A 23,777-nucleotide genomic window follows, 5' to 3' on the forward strand; every position below is an offset into this window, starting at 1 on the left:
CCCAAGGTACAGGAAGCTGAGAGCTCATTCAGCTGGGCTATGGAAATGGGATATCTTTTTGAAATGTAAATCCTAACCCTTATGTCTGCTAATTTCAATATTTTTAAAATATGTTTTCGGTGATAGCATGGAATCATAAGACACAGCTAATGTAGTAGTGAAAATTCAGAAATTACACCTGCTGTCAATCACGAAATTTGTAATGAACTCATTACTTGAACATATGAAATTTCATTTTGCATTTCCTGACACTGCCACCTGTTTCCCCCCTTTTGCTAGACCTTAGTTTTCCAACCCCGTTTTAAAATTCTGTTTCATTCCCAGTGGTTGACAGAAAGGGTCACACTGCTGCTTCTCCTGCTGTAGGTGTTTGAATTGAGCTTAAAGTTGCCTAAAGCAGTTTTCTAAACCCACATTCCACCTGAAGCTCTGTCTTTTTTTTTTACTGCAACAAATGCATCTCTTCAGTTGATTTAACAAATATGTATCAAGCACCTGCTATGTGCCAGGCACTTTCTAGGCATTTGGGAGTCACTGGTAAATAAAACGAACAAAAAAATAAGGACCACCAAGAAGCTTCCCTTTTAGCAGAATGCTGAATTCAGGAGGCTGCCAGTAGCTTCTGGGGCAATGAGAAAAATGAGACTGGGAATATTTATGGTAGCTACTTGTCATTTTTCTTATTTGTCATTGTTTTGGCTGCCAAGACCTATAAGCTCCTCCTACATTTGGAAAATTCTGTCCTACAGGGGACAGCTGTCATTCAGAGATGTACAGCGTCCTTCGAACATCTCTCCACTTTGGTATTTCTCACGTTTCGAGCTTTACCTTCTCAAGTTAGGACTCCATAAACACCAAGTTCCCATAATGCTGATCACGTGACTGGGGATCTGTCAGTCAACGTGCTTGCCTGAGATTTGGGTATGGAAATGAGCACTCTGAAGCAGCAGCTGTGTGAGCTGGAACTTTCTTCCAGTGATGGCAGGAGAAGAAGCATTTAGTTTTGGGGAGGAGGCTGAGATGCATCTTTCCAGTCTAGTCCTGGGTGTACCTGGTTGGTGGGGTGGCACAGCGGTGGCTTTGTGAAAATTGTGCCTGGCAGGGTTTGCTGTCACTGCATTGTTCTCAGTTGTGTGGTTTCCACACCTGTTTCCCTTGTCTTTCCTGAAATTCTGTGAGCTGTCAATATTCTATAATAAGTCCTTTACTAAGACTGAGAGAGAGTTCTATGGTTGAAATAAGACCCCTGTAAGACATGTCCACTGTATGAATCTTAGAAAGAAGAGCCACTCTGACCATAGATCCAAATTTGCCACGTGCTGTCTTTCCCAGCTCATTGCCCTGAAGCTAGGGTGAAGGCCCGCAGGCTTAGCTCAGCAGGCCAGATGCACACAGCCCAGATGTTACAATAGGAGCTGGTGAGGCAAACAGCACCAGAGGAGAAGGGTTTGGTTGGCAGTTTCAGGGCAGCAGCAGCTGGGGTCCCAGCCCGCAGGGGTGGTGCAGGCCGGTGGCCCTCCGCACTCAGCAGCGGGAACAGCCATGTCCCCTGCTGGTTCGCCATCCTTTTCCTGATCCTACACTAAAGTCAGTCCTTGGGCCTCTTCTCTTCGATCTACCATCATCCTCTTGCTTATCATCTGGCCTTCTCTTCCCTAAACTCTCTCTCCTGCGGTCTTCCTCCTGTGTGGCCCCCTGGCCACTGTCAGCTATGCGTGCAGGACACGTGGGGCTTTAGTTTTCATGTCAAAACAGGCTGCAGAAAAGTGACTGCAGGGCTGAGGCCACAAGATCCACCCTTGTCCCGACCTGTGCCAGAAATTGCAAAAAACTTTTCTCTCTGCAATGTTCCTCCAGTGTTCTCTACTGAGAAAGCTTAGCACAGTGCACACTCTAAAGGGGAAAAGCTGAAAGAAACATGTATTGGAGACACATTCAGAGATGAGAGGCGATACGTAAATAATTGACCAGTGGCTAGAATCTAGGCTTAAATTTTGATCCTGTGATTTGCCTAATTATTATATCAGTTTAATTCAAAGCACTGATGGGAAAGAAGTAAGACTTAAGAACTGGGCAAGTCCCCACGACAAGTGCCAGGGAGCCTCCCTTCCCAGGGAAACATGTTTTTTCTTCCTCTGTCTGATGAGCTCACTCTTGCCTTAGCTGAAATTCCTGCAGCAACCTGAGGATGTTTATTTTTGAACAATTTTCATTGAAGTATAGTTGACCTGTAACACCATGTTAATTCCACACACACAACATAGTGATTCAATACTTCTGTAAATTACAAAATGATCATCAAGATCAGCCAAGTTATCATCTGCCACGATACATTTTTATTATTACCGTATTATTGGCAATATTCCCCATGCTGTACATTTCATCCCTGGGACTCATTTATTTTGTGCCTGGAAGGTATGCTTCTTAATGTCCCTCATCTATTCACTCATCTCACCACTCCTCTCCCCTCTTCATCTGAGGGATTTATCATTCATCAGGTAAGCCAACTTTCTTCACCCCCATGATCACCTTTCATTGCCTTTAGACTTGAACCAGGGTCAGGTCCCCACACATCCCAGCAGGCAGGTTCCAGGGACAGACCTGGGAGGAGATACAAACGCACCCCAAAACTGCCAGATTCTGCTCATTTATGTCCGCAATCTGATAAACATGCACAGAGGTGGATTCTCGAGGTATTAAACCAAAGATGGAAAGTTGAAGTCAGGTTGAGCTGACTGAAGGAGGTGTGCTTTCTAGAAACTTCCGTTTCATCTACAAGCTTGAACAGCTGACTGTGTATTAGGGTTTTCCAGAGAAACAGAACCAACAGATATAGAGATACATACACAAGAGGCGATTTATCATAGATATCAGCTCAAGTGGTTATGGAAGCTGAGAAGTCCAATGATCTGTAGTTCGCAAGCTGGAGGACCAGGAAACTGCTCGTCTGATTCACTGAGTCCAGAGTCTGAAGGCCTGAGAATTGGGATGGGAGCCGGTGGTGTGGGTCCTGGTCTGAGTCCAAAAGCCCAAGAACCTGATGTCCAAAGGCAAGAGAAGATGGATGTCCCAGCTCAAGCAGACAGAGTGAATTCGTCTTTCCTCCACCTCTTTGTTCCATCCAGGCCCTGAGTGGGTTGGCTGGTGCCTGGTTACATTGGTCGAGATGTCTTCTTTACTCAGTCTGCTGACACAGATGCTGACCTCTTCCAGACACACCCAGAAAGACGGCAGTGCCCTTCTCCAAGGCTTTGAGAAATACATGGATGTGGGAGGATGCTCATCTTGACTACAGGGCGTGGGAAGTGGTTTGGACCTTGTGTGCAGGGATTTGCGTTAAGGAGACTTCTCATTATGTGACACATCACCATCTGTCTTGCGAGGAATGACCAGGAGGAAGCCTCCGTAACACATGAATAAATAAAATCAGTACCATGTCTCTGGGGGAATCACAAGGATTAGGCCACCATCAAAGACCAGGATGCTGCAGGGATGGTAACTTGTATTACCTCCAAACTCTACCTAAGATGCGTGGGTATTGTCGAATATCAATGGATCATTGTAAACTCAGGGGGTGACTCCCGTTACAGGTGCTGTTTCTGATGTGATTCCTACTGCTGTCACTGCCAAATGCTCAACTCTGCAGCAACAGTGACAAACTCTGAACTCCAGATAGGGTACCCACCCCCAGAGGCTCAAATTATTTACCTGGTGGTGAGCTGATTGCACTGAACCCCTTCCATGATGGAGAAGGTATCAATTTGTCTCTTATAGAATGGATGTTCCCGGAGAGTGGGTGGACAGGAAAGCTGGAAACACCAGCTCTAACCCAGTGACCTCCCACAACAATGAGGGCTGGGATTGCCTACACTCTCTTCCTTACTTTGTTAATCTATTTAATTGTCTGCCCACTCCATTACTCTACAGTGTGTTTTTGATGAACTTTAAGATTTACACCTTAGGAAACAGAATTTTAAGGTAGCATTGTGTCAGGATTAGAGAAAGAATGGGCATTGCCCTGAGAGGCTAGACTTGGAACTGGACAGAGTGATTGATGAGATGTAGGATTATGTCCCTCTGGGGTTAGGATGAGCTCTTTTGTTCTGGGAGGAATGATTGCTTCGTGTTAATGTTCTAACCATATTTTCTTAGATTCTGTTTTGGTCTATTTGGCATCCATTACTCACAGGGCCAAACTAATGGCCAAAGTTGTTTCCATCTGCCCAGTGTCCCAGCGTTCATGGGTGTACAAACGTCACATTACAAGCCCTCCAGCTAATCCTGAGTCAACACCTGCAAACACCTCCTTTCTCTCTCACACACCAAGCCAATATCCCCAGTGCACTAAATCACCCCAGGGCCAGGTACTGAACAACCAGAGACCACCCCTCTACCCACAGCCCACCAAAATTATTCACCTATCCAGTCCTAGGCTGCCTACCCTGTCCTGCCTTGCTTTCCCTACAGAAATGCCAATAAATGCTCTGGTCATCGCTCTCTCCTCCGTGCTTCTGGCTGCCTGCCTGGCCCCGGGGCCTCCCCGTGTGGCCCTCCATGGCATGCCATGACTCCTGTTTCCAGAGACCTGTGAGAATAGATTTCTTTCTCATTCCCGTGTCTGAACACCTTGCCATACCTGATTCAGTAAATTCCATGTACACATTTTAGAACAACTGGGTGTAACCATTTTTTCCAAAGTGGAATCTTGGAGAGCTGGGTGTGCACTGGTGGTAGGAGGCCAAGAGCTAGATTTGGGGAGCTGCCCAGCCCTTAAACTCCTTTCAGACATTCTGGGACTGTTCCCACCTTGAAGGTGGCAGAGCCCACCATCCCCACAGAAGCTCGAAACCCCAGATTCCTGCTTCCTCAGCCTTGCACGCATCCTGTTCATGAGCACATGATTAATCAGGCGCGTTTATACTGACCTTCGTATTGGGAGCTCGTGACACAAAGAAGCAAGGATAGAGAAGAATTAATTCTGGCAGCAGCAGGAGTGGCTGGTTTCCAGGGACAGTAGTGACAGCAGGACCAGTGACAGACTGTGCTAGGTGTGGCATCCAGTTCTGCAGCCGCAGGGCCCTCCGTGTGGGGAATGGCTTGTGACTCTGGCTCTCAGCCGGCTGGTGTTCCCCTCGCTCTCACCTGTGCCCGGAGGCTGTTCTCCAGCTTTGTAAGCGCACTTGTATATTTCCCATCGCCTTTAATAAAGTTGTTTGCTTCTTAAATTGAGCAGTCATTTTTATTGCTTGAACCAAAACACTAACTGATACACCTTATGATTATTTTCTCCCTCCCTCCCCACCTCCCTCCCTCCTTCCTTCCTTCCTTTCTTTCTCTCTGGAGAATGTATGCATGTAATACATGTAACTTTACACACACACAGAGATATACACATATATCAATATGGAAGGACATGTGGTGAAATATTCACATTAGTTAGTTATGGATAGTGGGAGTATGAGGGGTTAACAATTTTTGTGTATTTTATGTGCTTTAATTTTCTCAAAAGATAATACTGGCCATCACATACCCATGTGTAAATCCGTACAACACATACACACCATGGTTACATACATCACGTTTATATCAGATACATTAACACACATATACATATGTATCACGTACTTCACTTTTCTAAGCCCTTCATTTGCACTGACTGATTTAACTCCTCATTACGAGCTTCTGAAGTGGAACCTCAGAGCATTCACATCCTCCTTCACACAGGAGGAGACTGAGGCACAGGAAGCCCTGGAGGCCGACCCAAACCCACCCAGCTTTGAAGGAGCAGAGCCACAAGTTAACCCTGGCGGTTATGTCCCGAGTCCTTTGCTTTTACCAATATATGGGACATGAGGCAGCAAGTAGCAGACCCCGAATAGTGCTTTTAGGATGGAGGATGAGCTTACTTGTGGGCAGAGGGGAGGGGACACAGAAAGGGAGAGGAAGATATGAGAAAGCCTGGGGATATTGGAAAGATGAGGACCCAAGCTTCACTGTGCACAGCAGGAGGAACAGGACTCCTGTGGTGACAAGGAGGCAAGGGGTCAGTTTATGGTTTGAAAGAAGGTGACCTTGCTTGTCCCAAAACCTGAAGGCAAGGTTCCCAGCAAGGAGGCTGAGGAGGAGACAGGTCAGCTAAGGCCAAACCAGGTGGCAGTGTGAGTGATCCCAGGGTCCTGCAGGAGGCCGCGGTGGGGGAGGGTCTTCTCCAGGGGAGGAGGGGAAGGAGAGGACCGCAGGCTGCTGACTGGCAGCTCTGTCCTCAGTCCTATTTTACCGAAAACTGTACTGTTCTGTGGACAGACAAACCCAGGACCCAGGAGATTCCCCATCTATGGGTGAGATTGGGGGGCCCAGGCAGTGATTGAGCACCAGGTCCTTCAGAGCAAAGAACGGAGCATCCTTGTAACTGGACAGAGGGAAAGCAAATCCGCTGTCTGTTCCCAATGGACACGGACTGAACTGTCACAAGCTCCTCCTCCTCCCTCCAGAGAGGGTGTGTGTGTGTGTGTGTGTGAGAGAGAGAGAGAGACAGAGAGAGGGAATATGAGCATGAGTCTGCATGCCTGCCAAACCGGTGGTACCCCCTGTGGACCCGCTTGGCTCTAACCCGCAGAAGCCTCTGCCCCAGGCTCTCCATGACACCCAGGCAAATCAGCCTGTCCTCAGAACTTGTCCAGCCACCCCCCACTCCCCTCAGGAAGCAACCTGAGAGTCAGGTCTCCCTCCTCTGCCAAGACATGTCCTGTCCCAGCATCTGACCAGGAAATGAAGTCACCCAGCTGTGCTCTGCCCCTGCCCTTCTGTTTGGGGGAGACTTTTGTCAGCTGACCAGGACCGCCAAGCTGGGCTGGTTCTGCATTCTTTGAATGGCTTGTCTTCTGTGGCCACAGGTAAGAAAGATGCTCCGCAAGGCTTGTTTGGGGACCTTGTGGGTGTGGGAACATTGGGAGGGTGGGTCAAAGGGATTGGAAGATTAGCCAATTATTGGGTACTTAGGAGGTGGGTATGTCAGAATGCTGGGAGTTACCTGCTTCTAGAAACATTTAGTCTTTTGGTTGTTCCTGCTGGGGCTGTTCAGAGCCCAGTGACAGTCACCCCCTTCCCAGTGGTGAGGGTAGTTCCGTCTCAGGCATGATCAGCTTTACTTGATTGAATCTGCTTTTATGCTTTTATTACTATTATTCCTCTTTTGTCATTAATTTATCACTTGGTAAATATTCTATAGGCTTCAACAAAGACTAATAGATATCAGTGGTATTCACAGACTTGAAAGGCGGCAAGTTTTTTATTGCTGGGGTTTTTCTGGGGCTGGGATTTGTGGAGAGAATTCCTGCCTTAGCTGGTGTGTTAATCCAGATGACCTTTAAGATTTCACCCAACCTTGAGATGTTAAGCTTCTGCAATTAATCAATTTATTGAGCAGATCAGATATAAAAGCTAGATATAGATTCCTTCTCCCCTAAGCACTTTTGATGAAATGATTTGGAAGAAGAGACAGTATCATTTCCTCTAATCGAGGGGCTTTCTTTGGGGTACTGACAGTTATGGGAGAGCAGGGACTCCCATGTTTAAGGTTGTGCTGGATGGTGGAGAGGGGTGGGGTGAGATCAAAGCAGGTTTTATGGAGAAGGTGGGGCTTATGAAAAGAATAGAACAGGGGGTGAGAAGCTGAAAACCAGCTGCAGTAAGAAGACGGACAAGGAAGCAAGTCCAAATCACCTTGACTTCAGTGGAACCGGGATTCAGGACGTGGGCAAGAGAGGCTGTAGTGAGCTGGGATGTGGCGTGTGGGATGGTCTAGACACCCTGGTACCTCAGCAGTGATCCAAGCTCAGTGAGGATATTGGTGTCTGAGCCTTTTATATAAGCAACATTTTTTTGTATAGGTTTCTCTGTGCACCCCATTTTCCCAGGCCCACTTTACAAACAGGGAGGGACATCACCCTGTAGCCACTCACCCTCACCCTCCAAACTGCCATTCCAGCCACTTAGGGGATCAAAGGGTCTGGGGCTCTTTCTCTTTTAATACCTAACGAGAGGTAGAAGGTTACTCCAATTACTGTCAATTACCTGGAACGATTTCTCCTTTGGCTTCCGGTGACAAATTAATAAAATTATCATAGTGGGTTAATTACAAAGGATGCACATTTGAGGCATCTTGCAGGAGTATGTCTGCTGGAGTCGACTGAATCTCATTTGCACATTCTTCCAGAAGGCCCAGGATGTCTCTGGTTGGATCTTTATATAAAGTTCAGCACTCTGTTTCTTCTCACTAATGTGGAAAAAAATCATTCTTTCATTTAGTGCCCTTGGCTGAAAGGTGAAATAGATTATAGCCTTGGGATTTGTGGCCATGATAGAGGTTGGAAGGAGGAGGGAGTAAAACTGCACACAGGGGAACCTCCCAGAACCTTGGATCCAAGTGAACCTGTACCTTGTCATCACCTGTCTGCCACAGATCTCAGTTCTAACAAGGGCTGGACAATGACAGTCGCAGGACAAAGGTCTATAAAACACACGCAAGTACTGGCAAAGTTGCTCACACAAAATTATACTTCTAGTTGGTGCCACTGGGTAGCACTTTTTAACACATTATAGTTCAGAAGCTGAAGATGTGAGCTTGAATCTCAGCTTCATCACCTTTTAACTCCGTGGCCTTGGTCAATTCAGTCAACTTTTCTGAACATGGGTATTTTTAAATTTATGTAAAATGGATGATAACATTCCTTCCCCGAACCCTCCTAGGGATGATGGCGAGCCCAAGTGAGGCCGATGTTGTGAAAGTGTCTTGTAAACCTTCAAACTACACAAAATGCAAACTGTTCTTAGGCAGAGCTCCCAGGACTTACCATCAGAGGACCCTGGCCTCCTCTCTCCCTGTACTTGCCGACCTGTTTCCTCACAGCTAACGGAACACAAAGCAGTGAGTCTTCACGCCTATGTGACGGCAGAGTAGGACGCAAGCCAACCTCATTCTCCCAAAAAGGAGGAGGATTGTATAAAAAAAACCCCAAACAGCCAGTGTGAGTGTGTAAACTTCCTAGCATGACATTCACTATATTATTCTAGTGACACATGTTTAAACCACACACTATATATATTAACACATTAGCTTAAAAATACAGCTCTTTCCCAACCCTCCCCTGTTTACAAAACACTCAGGACTTCTGTCTCATCTTGACATCTGTGTCCTTCTCATCACTAGAACCATTTATTGAATCAGCTATATATCATCATCACAATCTAAACAGAGTTGGCTGTTTCTGGTTAATCCAGAAGGTGCTTATTTTTTTAAAAGCTTTTTTGAGATTGAATTCACATACCAGAAAATTCACTCTTTTAAACTGTACAGTTTAGTATCTTTGGAGTTGTGCAACCATCACCACAATCTTATTGCAGAGTGTTTTCATCACTCCAAAAGAAACCTGTACCGTTAGCCATCACTCCCACTTTTCCCTTCCCCACAGTGCCCCCAAATCACTAATCTGCTTTCTGTCTCCAAAGGTTTACCTGCTGCAGATATTTCATATATGTAGGATCATATAATGCATAGTTTTTTGTGTCTGGCATCTTCCACTTTGCGTAATTTTCTGAGGTTCATCCATACTGTAGCAGGCAACAGCACTGCATTCCTTTTCATGACTGTATACTATTCCATTGTGGGCCACACTGATTTTTGTTTGTTTGTTCATCAGCTGATTGGCATTTGGATGCTTCTACCTTTTGGCTGTCATGGATAGTACCATCTTCTTTTATTGACACCCTTTTTGGTACGTTTATCCCCATTTTACGGATGAGTCACTGAGGCCAAAGCAATGGGGGCTTCAGTCTCATCCTGTGCCCACCTCTGTCCAGTGGGTCAGAGTTTATCTTAGGGTGGAATAGCTGTTTGAATCTGAAGAAAGAGGAAACTGCTGGTTCCTCAGTTCAGCCAGAGAGAGCCCAAGGAGTCCTCAGCTCCTGGGACACCTGTTTGCTGACTTTGCACACCCCTGCGAAGTGTGAGGACCACGGTGCTCTTGTGTCAAGGATGCACCACCCTAAGAATCCTTTCCTGGGCTCGCTCAGGTTCAGCTGTGACAGGGAGCAGAGTGGACTCCCACGGGGGCTCCGCGGTGCCAGCTTCCCGAGGCCCTGCTGGAAAAGCGGTCCGAGGTTCAACCCGCAGCCAAGCCCCAGCCTGCCCTCCTGATCTCCAGCTGCAGCCAGACCCCTCCTCCGAAGCCATGGGTCCCTCCTGCCCTGCACTCCCGTCCACGACAAAGCTCGGGCTGTGGTGGCTCCTTCTGATCCTGGCAGGTGAGCTGGGGTGATCACTAGGACAAGCTGTCACACTTGTGAGCGCACGTGCCTCGCGGAGGAAACTCCTGTGGGTGGGCTAGCCGGCGACCCCGACCCTGGAGCCGCAGGGGATGCAGCTGTTCCACCGCGAGACGGTGGGGGGGCGCTCGAGCTCTGAACCTCCCTGGGCTTCAGCGTTCCTCGTCTGCAAAATGCCAACTGAGACCCTCCCAGGGCTACTGTGCGGGTTACGTGGAATGGGAGTTTGTGACTAGCACCTGGGATACAGTCAGCACTCAACACCTGGCAGCCGCAGTATCCACGTGCTTTTCTGAATTTTAGAGCAGAAGTTCTCGACTTGCTCAGGCAGCAGAACCCTAAAGAGGTGAAGCTGTTGGCAGGACATGGTGAAAACAGACATGGATGATTCCACCAGACAATTTGGAAATATTTTCCCTAGCTGATGAGAACGGGCAAATGCTAGTAGTTTGAAAAAATAGGGGAGATTCTCCAAATGGCAGAGAATTTCATGGTTAGCATTACTGGTGCATTACAAGTGGCTGGGAGTAAAAGTTCCGGGGGCCAAGTTCACGGTGACATGTGAAGCCCCTCTCCCTGCAGCTGGCCCCCACACGACCGGGTGACTCCCCCATATTGCTGTCTTCACGGAGCTCCCCAGCTCCAGACTGAATCTCGTCCCAGGTCTGACTTCTTCCCCCTCGCTCCGCACCCCTCTCAGCACTTGTTTTCACCCCTTATAAGTTAGTCACAGAGTAACTGGCATTTCTTGAGCTCCAACCATGTGCTGGTTGCTTTGTAAGCTCTAATGGACAGTGTTTTGACATAGGTTCTGGATTAGTGTACCCATTTTGCAGATGAGGAAACTGAGGCTCAGGGAGGTTGAGTGGATCTGATTGGGTGCCAGAGGAAGCCAAGCGCCCACCACCGCAGACTCCTGGAGACTCCTCTCTCCCCTCCCGCCCCACAGCATCCGCTCAGCGAGCTCCTCACACACAAGCCGAGGACCGCCTCTTCAAACACCTCTTTAGGGACTACAACCGCTGGGCACGGCCCGTGCCCAGCACCTCGGATGTGGTGATCGTGCACTTCGGACTGTCCATCGCCCAGCTGATCGATGTGGTGCGCCCGTCCCACCATCCTTTGCCCCCTTGGGGTCTGCCCCAGACACCGCCCCTTTCCCGGCTCCTCTGTCCGCCCCTCCTCCCTCCAGCCCTCCAGCCCCTGGGGTGCTCCGTCTCCCTCCCTCCCTCCGGCTCTCAGCCCCGAGGCCCCTCCTGGGAGCGCGCTGACTGGCAGCAGCGCAGTGGGTTTTCTAGACGCCCGGCTTGTTCCACCTGCAGCAAGCCCAGAGCGCCCAGTGGCCTGTGTGGTCCTGAACCTGGGTGAGGGTGGCGGTGTCAGGACAGATGGCAGGTGGGCTGGGCTTGGAGTGTCACTCAAGAGGTTCTCTGGTGAGTGACGGTGGTGGGTGGGGAGGCACTGAACCGGCGCCTCCCACTCTGCCCTGTTTTCTGGGGCTGGTTGGTCACTCCGGTCTCTCCCTTTCCCGCTCCGGGCCAGGATGAGAAGAACCAGATGATGACCACCAACGTCTGGCTAAAGCAGGTGAGGGTCCCTCCCCGGGGCCGGGGTTGGGGGGCAGGAGTGGGGTGGGAACCCACAGACCTCAGACCCCATGGACCATTCCACTAGCAGCACTTTTCTGAATTCTTCTTTTCCCTAAGAGTTGCCGCTCAGGATGTTCCCAAAGCCCACTGACGGCAGACTGCTTCTCGCGAGGCACTGTGCTCTGGTGGCCAGGCTCCGTGTCCAGTGCCTAAGAATGTCACCTACAAGAACCACGTGGCCCCCTTTCTGGGACTGGGCATTTCCTACATCCTTGCTATTGTTTGCTTATCAGGTCCCTGAGTCATCACCAAAAACCAAGGGAAAGCCAATTCTGCCTATTTTACAGCTGAGGACAGCAGAAGCAGAGTGCAGCTTGGCTAGAGAACCCAGCTGTACCCCACTCAGAACCCCAGGCTCCTTCTCTGTTCTGTGTCTACACTGCCTAACAAACCACCCCAAAACTCACTGGCTTAAAGTAACAGTTTATTATATCTCGAGGTTTTATGGCCAGGAGTTTTAGTGGTTTCTTCTGCTTGGCGTGGGGACTTCTGGGGTTACTTGGTGGCATTTGGCTGGACTGATCTGCTCTGGAGTGTCTAAGATGTTTTCACTCACATGTCCCATCCCTCAGCAGAGATGTCTGGAAGGCTCTGGGAGGTTCTGGAAGGTTCTGGAAGCCAGGCCCAGCTGGACCCTTCTCCTTCTCCAGGCACTCTCAGGGTCTCTCCAAGTATTCTCTCCAGCAGGAGAGTTGGACTCCTCATCTGGTGGCCCATGGACCGCAGAGCAAAGGTCCCAAGAGACAGGAAATGAAGTTGCTGTCTCTTAAGGCCCAGAGACTGGCCCAGTATCAATCCTGGCGATAGATGTGTGGCTGTCTTTGACGTGCTATGCTCAGGGGCAGAACTGGGGGGCACAGGCTTTATTCTCCCCGCTTCAGCCCCTCACTCTCAGCGCAGCCCCTTCCCCAGACCTTGAAGTGGAGACCGCAGGGAAGATGAGAAGAGGACCTAGCCCTCTGCTCACACCTCTCCTGTTGCTTTCTCTCCGCACCCCACTGGCAACCTAACCCTCCCCTATTGCAGAGGCTGGTGCTCAGAAAACCACAACCATCAGAATTTTCATGGACATTTCTATTTTGAGTCTTTTGAATGAATGCCTTACTCTCTGGCGGTGTCTAGGTGTGTATCCTGCCCCCACAGTCTGTAGATGTTGTCGGGCAGTGTGCCGGCCATTCAGTTTTTATCACTGGATGCTAAGATGGAAGGCATGGAGCAGACCTCTCTGATGCCCTTTACCTTGGAGCCGTGGAGGTCACGAGGTTCATCGTTACAGATGAGGCACAGAGCTATGAAGGGACCTGGGAAGCCTCAGCAGGGTCAGATCTAGAACCCGCGTTGCCACAACTGTCCCCATGGGCCAGTTACCCTAGCTTCAGGGACTGAAGTAGGGAGGAGAGGGAGGGGTACTGGAGAAGGAGTCATGCCAACCAGCACCACCTCTGACTAGCCTGTGATAACGTGCACGTTAATCTCAGAGCCTCACCTTTCTCATCTGTAAAACAGGGTAATACAATTGATTGTCAATATAACCCAGCTTGGTGTAGATGCTCCCAAATGTTGGTTGAACCTGAAAACTTGACAGACAATGGATGGGGGAAGAGGATACATCTATGAAGACAAATCGCTTTCAAAATTGTTCATCAGTATCCTGAGAAATTAGTCGATTGTCCTGACAATTTCACAAACATTTAAATTTTTCTGATTTTGCAATCTGGCTCCTAAGCCCTCCCCTACAGGCAAGCTGTCAGTACCACCGCCGGGCCAGCATTTTCTCAAGTGTGGTGTCAATATCAGTGGCCGTTTCATGATATGATTCTAGTTGGCTCCCAAACCTTTTCGTGATAGTCATAAATTTATATTTTAGTGGATGTTTTCAAATGCTGTGGGTTTTCCGGTTATTTCAGTGATATAAAATTCAAAATCTTATTTCAGTTTAAATATAGTGAATCAATTTAAAGGAAAATACTAAAATGTTAATATATGCGATGCACATTTATTGGCAAAAATTATCTAGCTGGGGCTTGAGTGCTTGAAATTTGGAAATAATTGAGCTGGACCAGTGCTTTTCCTGCAAACGCTCCTGTTTCACCTTCCTGGATCCCTACCCTGGCTGATGTATTTGTGTTTCCTTAGAGGGGAAAAGGCACCACGCAAGGTGCTTTTTCAAGGGTGCATTACTGCACTATTTTAGTGCAAATGCACAACCACAAGACGGCCTCTGGAATTAGAGCAATTTTGGAGGCAGGGAGGCTTGGGTTCAAGCCCCAGTATTGCGACTTATTGACAATGTACCTTCTGAGCCTCTCTTTCTGCACCCTAACTCGTAGGATTGTTGTGGAGATTAGGAAGAATGATCTAAAGGGCTTGCAACAAAGTGGACTTTATAAATGGTAGTGGCTGTTATAATTAATAATAATAATTTTTATATAATTATTATAAGCTCCTGTGGGGCAAAAGACAGCTTTGTGTGTCAACACTAGTCATCATCTGTTGGGGGTAGTTTTTCTTTTTAAGTCCAGAGGGGACACGGGAAACCCTCCCTGAAATGGGACCACACAAGCTTGGAGGGAGGAGCCGTTCCCTTCACTGCTCAGACACATCTCTTGAGCCTTTACCAGGGGCTGGGTGCTAGGGATGTGGAGTGAAACGGATGTGATCCTTGACTCCACGGAACTTACAGAGGCGTTAAATAAATAAACACGCAAATCCACATGCAGTCACCCTGTCATAACGTCAGAGAGGAAAACTTCAGAGAGTGAGTATTACTAACCTGGTTTGTGGGAAGAAAGATTCACTTGGACCTGCTGGTGGAAGCAGGGCTCCTAGTTGGAAAGTCGCTGGTTGATTCCCCCTTTCTCAGCTGTGTAACTGGCGCTTGTTTTTAACCTCTCTGGTCCTCAGTTTCCTTATCTATTAGATGGGAAAATACTTTTACCTACTCTGCACTCCCTGTCCGGCTCTGCTTTTGAGGGCCTTCCTAGCTAGAGGGTATGAAAAAACATTGTGATGCGCTGAAAAATGTTCTTACTACAAACGAGCGAGGCGGCTGGGCGGGGCCATCCAGCTGGAAGGGGCAGAGCAGAGGCAGGACGAGGGTGAGGCATCGTCCAGGTGCGCCCGGGGCTTGGAGTTGGGGCAAGTTGGGAGCTTGGTTATCTTAGACTGGACTCCGCATTCCCAGCTCAGGGCCCTTGCCGGGCATCGCAGCCCTTTCTACCCCGTGGGTGCTCCGGAATCAGGCTTCTGGCCGTCCCCAGGCTGCCCTAGGTTTGCCCCGCGAGCCCCCTCCCCCAGCAGGGCCAGAGACGTGACTCCCCTCCCCACGCACAGGAGTGGAGCGACTACAAGTTGCGCTGGAACCCAGCCGATTTCGACAACATCACGTCCCTACGGGTCCCTTCGGAGATGATCTGGATCCCCGACATTGTCCTCTACAACAAGTAGGAAGCGGCTGGGGTCCTGGGGACTCCCAGGGACCCCTGGGTGGTGGGGAGATGGGGGAGGTTCCTTGCAGGGGGGCCGGTAACCTGAGGCAGGGCTGAGTTGGACTTGGGAGGTGCGCCCCCTCGTGTCTTTTCTTTCGATTCCTTTATTTCTTTCATTTTGTTCTCTCGCTCACACACCAAAATTTATTGAGCACCTACTAAATACCATTGCCTGCGCTGTGCTAGTGGACACAGATTTGCCATCACTGAGTATTATTTGAAAAACGTGGATGGTGCAGGCTTTGAAAACAGTGCTTAAAGGTTGGAGTTTTGCAGGATCGCACTATGATTGGAACAGGTAAGCAGCATCTCGGGGTAACACCTTTGAACCTAGCAAACTCACTTGGTATGGGTATTTTTAGAAACATTATTTATAGTTGCTTTGTATTCAAGACCAAAAAGGACTAGTCTTTGAACATAATGACTAGAAGCTTATAAAAGGCAGGAGAGTCCAAAGAGAGCCCAGAGGACCAAGGTTTTTTTCTTTTTTTCTTTTTTTTGATAGAAGATATAAAGATCTATACTTTCATTTATGTGTGGTATTACGCAAGTATTCGTTTAGAAGTCAAGAAGGTAAAATTAAAAGACGTTTGGCATGTTGTTTGTCTAAAAATGCTTTCTACAGTGGGGCTCTAAGGAGCACTCATTCCTGGAGATATGAACAGGCATGAAAACTGGGTCCATGGTCAAATAATTTTGGGTAACATTGTATATCATTGAACCCCCTTCTCCCCCTCCAGCCCTGAGTCCTTTGAAAGATGTCAGGACACAATAACATTTTAAATGTTGTTAGAAGTTGTACAGACAAGAACCCCCTTTAGCTCGGCATTTCCTAATTCATTTGACCCAAATTTGGAAAAGCTATTTTTCAACAATAAAATAAAGGGAAACAGACCCACTTCTGGAGTTTGAAGTCTCCAGATAAGGTCAGAGGAGGATGACAATGATCCCTTTACAACTGCCAGGTCCCGGTCAGACCCAAAGCCCTTTCATCTGAGCCATCTCTGTAAACCCACATCCAGCATGGATAACCTGCAGGGTCTAATACTGCCACTGGACTCATGGGCCCCTCACGCCCTATCTGCACCTAGAATCCCTCTTTTTTCTGCTTCTTGTGCACCTGGCAGAGGGCAGGAGCAAAGTCCTAGCATCACATGGGACCTGGAGTTTTAGGATTACCAATGGGGCTCCAGCCAGTGTTACTTGATTATAACAGGAAATTCTTTTGATAACACGAAATTCAAACTAAATTATTGCAGACACTTAAAGAAGGGTCTCACCTCCACCCAGACACAGCTTCGGGGTAAGACCGGGCATGTTCCATCTTTCCTTCTCAAAGTGGGGCGCAGGTTGCCATCTAGTGGTGATGGTGTGTGATGACAAAAATGCCTTAAAATTTTTTTTTTCAAACGTTTGCCCTGATATGTTTGTAACTCTTTCAAAGTTCTGGTTTCCAACTTGCCTATATCTCTAGCCTGGAACTACTCGAAGGAAAAGAAGTCTCTCTTCCTGTTTATTCTTCTGGTTCTCCTGCCTTTAGTTGACCGTGGGAACTGGAGCGGAAGGGATGGTTAGGGCTAAGAGCTCACAGCGCCACCTCTCGGGGTAATCAGGAACTCAGGCTCCCAGGAAGCCCAGCCTGATAGGTCACCGCTATTCCAGTGTCCCCAGCGCCCTTCTGGACCCTTAGATGCCTAGCCCCACGACGCTGCTGGCCTCATCTCCCACCACCCCTACTCACGCCCCGCCTCCGACTCGGGTCCAGCAGCTCCCTCAGCCCAAGCACATCCTGTGTGTTCTGTTCTTTCCCTCCTCTGTTCTTTGTTCCGCAGACGCTCTGCTGGTCCACTCTCCACCAAAATCCTGTCACCTGTCGAGGCTTTGCTAAAGTGGCAACTTGCATGGTGACCCTGCTGGCTGGAAGGGCATCCTTCCCCAGAGTTTCTGGGGCTCACTTGGGCCGTCCTCATAAGGCATTTGCCGGACGGCCTCCCTTGCGTTGTAGGTGTTCGGGGCTGCTTCCCATTTCCTCGGAGTTAAGAGCAGGCGTGGGTCTTCCATCCGGTCCTCCCATAGCTCCTGGCCCTAGTCACCGCGGCTGGCTCAGAAATGCCTGCTAACTGGATGGCGTCTTCCTTCCCCAGCAAAGGTGTTAGGTCTCTTGTGAGCAGAGAACCCAAATCTCAGGTGGAAAATATCCCCAGCTGAGGGGCTTACTCACCATCTGCCGGGGCGAGAGCATGTGCTCATAAACAGTCACACTGAAATATTAAATGAATACAAACAGGCCTTCAAACTACAGATGTACCCCACGATCATAAATATGTACAAGTGCTACCCTGTTGTCTAGATGACAATCAAATATGCATGCTATGTATATAACCTCCAAATGGTAATAGCGGGTGGTTTTTTTTAAAATTCTTGGTACTTTCCTATATTCTTCAAAAGTCCTACTCTTGTTACAAAAAACGATGGTGTTTAAAAGACAACCCAGGTAGCTATAAACGGCTGTGTGCTGGGGAGCCTTGCACAAATCCCAACGACTTGGCCAAGTCTGGCTGTGTTATTGGGGTCCCCCTGCGGCTGGTTATCTGGTGCAGCCTGGCGTGGGTGGCTGAGGTGTGCAGGGCCCCCCAGCTCCTCTCCTCCCCTCTCCGCAGTGCCGATGGGGAGTTCGTGGTGACCCACATGACCAAGGCCCACGTCTTCTCCTCGGGCACCGTGCACTGGGTGCCGCCCGCCATCTACAAGAGCTCCTGCAGCATCGACGTCACCTTCTTCCCCTTCGACCAGCAGAACTGCAAGATGAAGTTCGGCTCCTGGTCGTACGACAAGGCCAAGATCGACCTGGTGCAGATGGAGCAGATGGTGGACCTAAAGGACTACTGGGAGAGCGGCGAGTGGGCCATCGTCAATGCCACTGGCACCTACAACAGCAAGAAGTACGACTGCTGTGCAGAGGTCTACCCAGACGTGACCTACTACTTCGTCATCCGCCGCCTGCCGCTCTTCTACACCATCAACCTCATCATCCCCTGCCTGCTCATCTCCTGCCTCACCGTGCTCGTCTTCTACCTGCCCTCCGACTGCGGCGAGAAGATCACGCTCTGCATCTCCGTGCTGCTCTCGCTCACCGTCTTCCTGCTGCTCATCACCGAGATCATCCCGTCCACCTCGCTGGTCATCCCACTCATCGGCGAGTACCTGCTCTTCACCATGATCTTCGTCACCCTCTCCATCGTCATCACCGTCTTCGTCCTCAACGTCCACCACCGCTCCCCCAGCACGCACAGCATGCCCCACTGGGTGCGGGTGGCCTTTCTGGGCTGCGTGCCCCGGTGGCTTCTGATGAGCCGGCCCCTGCCACCCTTGGAGCTCCACGACCCCCCGGATCTGAAGCTCTGCCCCTCCTACCACTGGCTGGAGACCAACGTGGACGCGGAGGAGAGGGAGGAGGAGGAGGAAGACCGATGGGTGTATGCGGGTCATCCGTCCCCCTCCACGGGCATCCCCTACAGCCATGGCGGACTGCACCCAGGGGCCTCAGGTCCTAAGGCAGAGGCCCAGTTGCCGGAAGGTGGGCTCCTGCTGTCACCAAGCATCCAGAAGGCACTGGAGGGCGTCCACTATATTGCAGATCACCTGCGGTCGGAGGATGCTGACTCTTCAGTGAGTGGGGTCTGGGTGAGGCGCCCCTCCCCTGGGAGACTCTACCGGCCTCTTAGAGAAACATCTCCCCGCAGGGTGTTAGCTTGGGCCAACCCAGTCTCCTTCCTGAGGACCCATCTCCCTTAGTCGCGTCCCTGGGAGTCTGGAATAAGACGTGACGGAGAATGTCTAGCTGGCAGCTCTTGTTGGCAAGTCGCAGAATAGCGCTTGAGAACGCCCCAGCTCAGCCGGACTGGGAGACGGCAGGACAGAGAGGGAGGGGTCTCAGACACCGAGTGCTCACACAGGCATTTCTCATCATTGCTGATGGGCGAGGGGAGGGGAGGTGCAGAGGGGGATGGAGGGAGTCTCACTGGGAGAGACCAGACAAATCACCCTCCCCCTTGGTCCTGATGCTCCCCTCCTCCTGGTCCTTGGCCGAGGGCTCTGGGCGTTTTGTGAGCTTCACTGTTCACTCACAACCCCCCGGGAAGCGTGGCTGGACCAGGGGAACTCCCCTCCCGACCCCTGCCCTGTCCCGCATTAGTAGGTGAGCAGGCCACTGCCCAGGATCACAGAATCCTTATCAACCCAGGGGAGGATGAAAGGCCAGGAGGCTGTTACTGGCTGGCCTTGTTGAGTAGATAAGAAAAATTAATTATTATCCAATCCTGGAGCAGCTAGGAATCCAGACCCTCTTGCCTGGGCTGTGAGCCCTAACTCCACAAAGCCCCCAACCCCACTCCCTGTAACGCACTCACCCCACCTCCCCTGGGCCACACCTGCCCTCCCCTCCCTCCCCTCTCCATCTCCTGCAGTGAGTGGCTGGGGGGGCAATGTGGAAGCAGCAAAGTCTTCACCATTTTGTAACTTCTGGGGTGTTGTGTTTAAATCACCACAGGCCTCCTGGGAGGGTCCATGCCTCTGGGTGGTTCTAGAACCTTCTGTATCCCTCTTGCCTCTCTTACCTGGTGAGAGCCTGTGGATAGGGGTGCCATGGGTGGGATAGGATGGGAATCACTAGGACAGAGTTGTTTGAGTCCAGAGACAACCGTTCCCCCCACCCCATCTTAGCTTCCCAAGGTCTCAGTGGGGTTGCCGCTGCCCCCAGGGCCATCCTTAGGGACTGTGCACGGGCGGGACCCTTCCCCTTTCCCAAGGCCTTGGTCACCATGCACCCATCTCCCCCTGCAGGTGAAGGAAGACTGGAGGTACGTGGCCATGGTCATCGACAGGATATTCCTCTGGTTGTTTATCCTTGTTTGCTTCCTGGGGACAGTCGGACTCTTCCTTCCTCCGATCCTGGCTGGAATGATCTGACGTCATGTCGCCTGCTTTGGCCCGGAGAGGGCATGACTGACCATCTTTAACTGCTGCTGCCTTTGGAGTATGCCTTTGGGTATGCACCCTCAGACTACAGGACCTCTCTGTGGAGTCCTGACATTGAAGACTCCTTGGGATGATTCACTTGACATTATTGTCGTGTGTGCGGGGAATCGGCTGGGCACAGAGTCCTGCCTGGATGCTGAGGAGCTATGCAGAAGGTAGTGATGTGGTGCTGACTATGTGATGCCATAGAAGATGCTTCTGCATCCCCTGGGATGCAGACCTGGAGGGACAGAGGGCCAAGCAGGGGGACCCAGGGAGTGGGGCAGGGCCATGTGAAGAGGCACAGACCTCAAAGGAGGGGTGTCCAGGGAGAGGGGAGAGGTGCCTCAGGGGGTGGGAGGGCCGTGCACAACATTTCAGATTCAGAAATCAGCCAGAAGGGTTGGGGAGACAGCCAGGCGGAGGTGGACTTGAGTGCCGGGAGCAGAGGGAAGAGGTTGGAAGGCAGGCTGGGTTGTCTTTGCAGCAGGTGGGGCTGGAAGTTGAGAGTCTGAGCCTGCAGGTGTAACAGGAGAAGAGTAGGGGCTCCTCTGGAAGGGGAGGAAGAGGGTGGCAGGGCCACAGGTGGGCGGATGCACGGAGTGGGCCACCCCACCCGCCCAGAAGGCCTTGTGGCCGCTCAGACTGCCCTCATCTTTAGCGCCCACCCCCCGCCCCGCTGCAGACTGGCTCCGCACCAGAGGGCCCTCTGAGACGTTTGGCAGCGCTGAGAGTCCCCGTCCACAGGGGCACTCTCTGTCCTGAGATGCATGTGGACAACCAGAAAGACATCTGAGCCACTCTTGACCCAACGCAAGCTCTCAGACCACTCCCCACAGGGGGTCGGCGGCACCCAGGACTTTGGTTCTGGGGGACTAGGAGGGGTAAGCTGGGTGGCCCTGACCCTGAGATTGCTGTGTGAACGCAGATGCACTGGGGCCCCTTACTTCCCCAGCCTGCCCTCGCTCCCCCCACAAAGCCCTTGCTCCTCCTGACCCTCTTGACTGCTCCGTGCGGCCTCTGCAGTCTGTGACCCCCACCTGAGAGGAGCTGCCTCCCCCAGCCCGGTCCAGCCCGGGAGGGCAGAGCCGTGGCAGCTAATAGATGCAGCACCGGGTTCTCCGGACAGTGTGGGGACCCTGCACGGGCAGCCAAACACAGCGAGTTTCTAGTCTCTCTCTGGCATTGGAGTCTTCTCCTACCAAACCCCCACTTGCTCTCTCTGACAGCCCTGGGGGAAACCCGCCACACCAGGCCCCGTCTTGGCTCATCTCTTCTCTCTGAGACCCCCCATTCAGAGGCCATTCTGGTTTCTGGCTCCTCCTGTTTTGCAGATGCCACCCCCAGCCTCCCTTCTCCTGCCTCCTGGTTCTCCTGGACTTGACCTCCCGGGGCAGCGCTGTTCTCTCTCGTTATCCCATCCCCCACCCAACTTGCAAGTGAGTAAATAGATCAAATGAGGCCGAAGCCACTGCTCAGTCAGAGGTGGGACACCTCCTGAGAACCCCCGGGAGCCCCCTGCCCCAGCATCCGCCCCCAGCCCTGGTTGTTTGAATGGCAGCTGGAGGGTGACTCTGGCCTTCCTGTGTGGAGGGGCCACGCTGGGTCCCCACTGGAAAGTCGCCCTCGGGTCAGGTGCAGGGTCAAAGGGCTGGAGTGCATGTCCAACCCCACCCCCTGATGTCACCAGGTGGCCCCTCGGCTGAGCCCTGACATCAGCCTTTGATCTTCGCCCAGTGTAAGCACCATCGATTCCTTCCGGGGCTGCGGCTGGAGGTCAGTGTTACCCCACCCCACCCCAAGGTCAAACAAACAGAACAATCAAACCACAAAGCAAATGGTACAATTTTAATTCATCCACAAGTCAAATAGAAAGATGGTAGAATAGTGTACTGCACAAACACAGGAGAGGGAGGGAGGGAGGGAGGATGAGAAAAGGGGAGAGAAGAGGGGGAGGGAGTAAGAAAAGAGAAGGGAGGGGCCGAGGGAGGGAAGAAAGAGGAAAGGGGGTGAGGAGTGCGGATCGTGTCCAAGTCCCGTTTTGGCTTCATCTCTCCCCTCCTCCCTGCTTGGCATGTGGACAACACAGCCTCCCGGGCCCGGACTCCCAGTAGCTTGTCCCTGGACTGTCCCACGTACCCCCTCAGGGGGACACACAGCTGTCAGTCCAGACCAAACTCACATTAAATAAATTCCAATATACACTGTACAAAGAAAGCCAGGTCCATCCCTCATCTCGCCAGCCACCCATCTCCCAAAAGAAAGCCCCTCAGGGCTCCTCTGTGCAAGGGGGTCCGGAGACATCTGTGGGCAGAAGAGGAAGGTGAAGAAACAGCTCAGTTCCCAAATCGGCCTGCCATGTCCGTGCGTAAAGCCCTTGTGGCAGCTGGGGACCCCAGCGTGACCCCATCAGGCTGGGCAGCAGTGGCGGGAGGGCCGCAGCCACGCTCCCTCTGGGCCCTCTTCGTCACCCCTGGTCCCCTCTGTCCAGCTTCAGCCTGAGCAGCACAGTCTGGGGGCAGGATGGGGAGAGGGGTCGTGCAAAGTGGCCAGGGAAGAAGGGCTCCCCTCAGCCTACCCCCTAAGAAGACCCAAGAGGCCGAAGGCAAGGGAGGGGCTGGGGCGGGGGGGACATGGCAGGCGGGGACAGAAACGTGGGCAGGCGGCGCAGCCCTCTTCACTCTGCCAGCGGGTGGGCCAGGTTGGCCAGAACCTTGGCCTGGTCCACGGCGTCCAGCAGGTTCTTGGCGTCCACGGCCAGCGTGTGGGAGGCTGTGAGCATCTGCCGTTTGCACTCCTCGCTCAGGGAGGTCACAGCGTTTTGCTGGGCCAGTCGCATCTTGTTGATGAGCTCCGCCAGGTCCTTGTTGAGCAGTTTCTGGGTCCCTTCAATCTGCAGGAAGAGCACAAGGGAGAGGCTAGGAGCCTGAGGGATGGCAGAGTCCAGGCCAGGAGGATGGGGAAGCCCACCTTGGCGCTAGCCAAGGAAGTTGGACTTGGGGGGGCAGGTATGACCCAGGCCTCGGCTGAGTCCAAAGCCCTCTGCGGGCTGGAGCTAGGACAGACACTGGTCCAGCGCACCCTGGTCCAGCTCCATGGACCCTCCTTTCATCACAACATACCCCGGTCCTGGCCCAAGATGGAGTGAATGGTCAGGGGTCAAGTGTATTCATGTATTTGTCAGCTGTCTACCATCAAATGAAGAGATCAGGGGCTGTGGTCTGAGCTGTCCAGTGTCATGTACCTTCATATCCCCAGTGCCTCGCGCATATACTTGGCGCTCAAGAGATATTTATCAAGT

The 23,777-nt window shown here is 51.4% G+C and overlaps 2 protein-coding genes across 12 annotated transcripts in view; one reads left to right on the plus strand and one right to left on the minus strand.

Annotated features, from left to right (window-relative positions):
• The first annotated feature begins 6,557 nt into the window (after positions 1-6,557).
• Positions 6,558-22,467, plus strand: CHRNA2 (cholinergic receptor nicotinic alpha 2 subunit). Of its 5 annotated transcripts, XM_074355623.1 has the most exons (7): positions 6,558-6,893; positions 10,072-10,302; positions 11,273-11,424; positions 11,866-11,910; positions 15,306-15,415; positions 18,121-19,129; positions 20,303-22,467. In XM_074355623.1, the coding sequence occupies exons 2-7, from the start codon at positions 10,230-10,232 to the stop codon at positions 20,426-20,428; spliced, it is 1,515 nt and encodes a 504-aa protein (XP_074211724.1). In that variant the 5' UTR covers positions 6,558-6,893; positions 10,072-10,229; the 3' UTR covers positions 20,429-22,467. The 5 variants fall into 5 exon arrangements, 1 of the variants encoding a protein (XP_074211724.1); XR_012503450.1 differs by lacking the exons at positions 6,558-6,893; positions 10,072-10,302; positions 11,273-11,424; positions 11,866-11,910; positions 15,306-15,415 and having other exon boundaries at positions 18,133-19,129; positions 20,303-21,360; positions 21,811-21,915; positions 22,167-22,467; XR_012503449.1 differs by lacking the exons at positions 6,558-6,893; positions 10,072-10,302; positions 11,273-11,424; positions 11,866-11,910; positions 15,306-15,415 and having other exon boundaries at positions 18,133-19,129; positions 20,303-21,915; positions 22,167-22,467.
• Positions 22,310-23,777, minus strand: part of PTK2B (protein tyrosine kinase 2 beta) — a 127,832-nt gene continuing 126,364 nt past the window's right edge. For all 7 annotated transcript variants that reach the window (XM_045511668.2, XM_074355618.1, XM_074355615.1 and 4 more), the window contains one exon: positions 22,310-23,369. In XM_045511668.2, coding sequence (XP_045367624.1) covers positions 23,154-23,369 — 216 coding nt within the window. In that variant the 3' untranslated portion in view covers positions 22,310-23,153. The remainder of the gene's footprint in view (positions 23,370-23,777) is intronic.

Source organism: Camelus bactrianus, chromosome 31 (assembly GCF_048773025.1).
Source record: "Camelus bactrianus isolate YW-2024 breed Bactrian camel chromosome 31, ASM4877302v1, whole genome shotgun sequence".
NCBI classification, from domain to species: Eukaryota; Metazoa; Chordata; class Mammalia; order Artiodactyla; family Camelidae; genus Camelus; species Camelus bactrianus.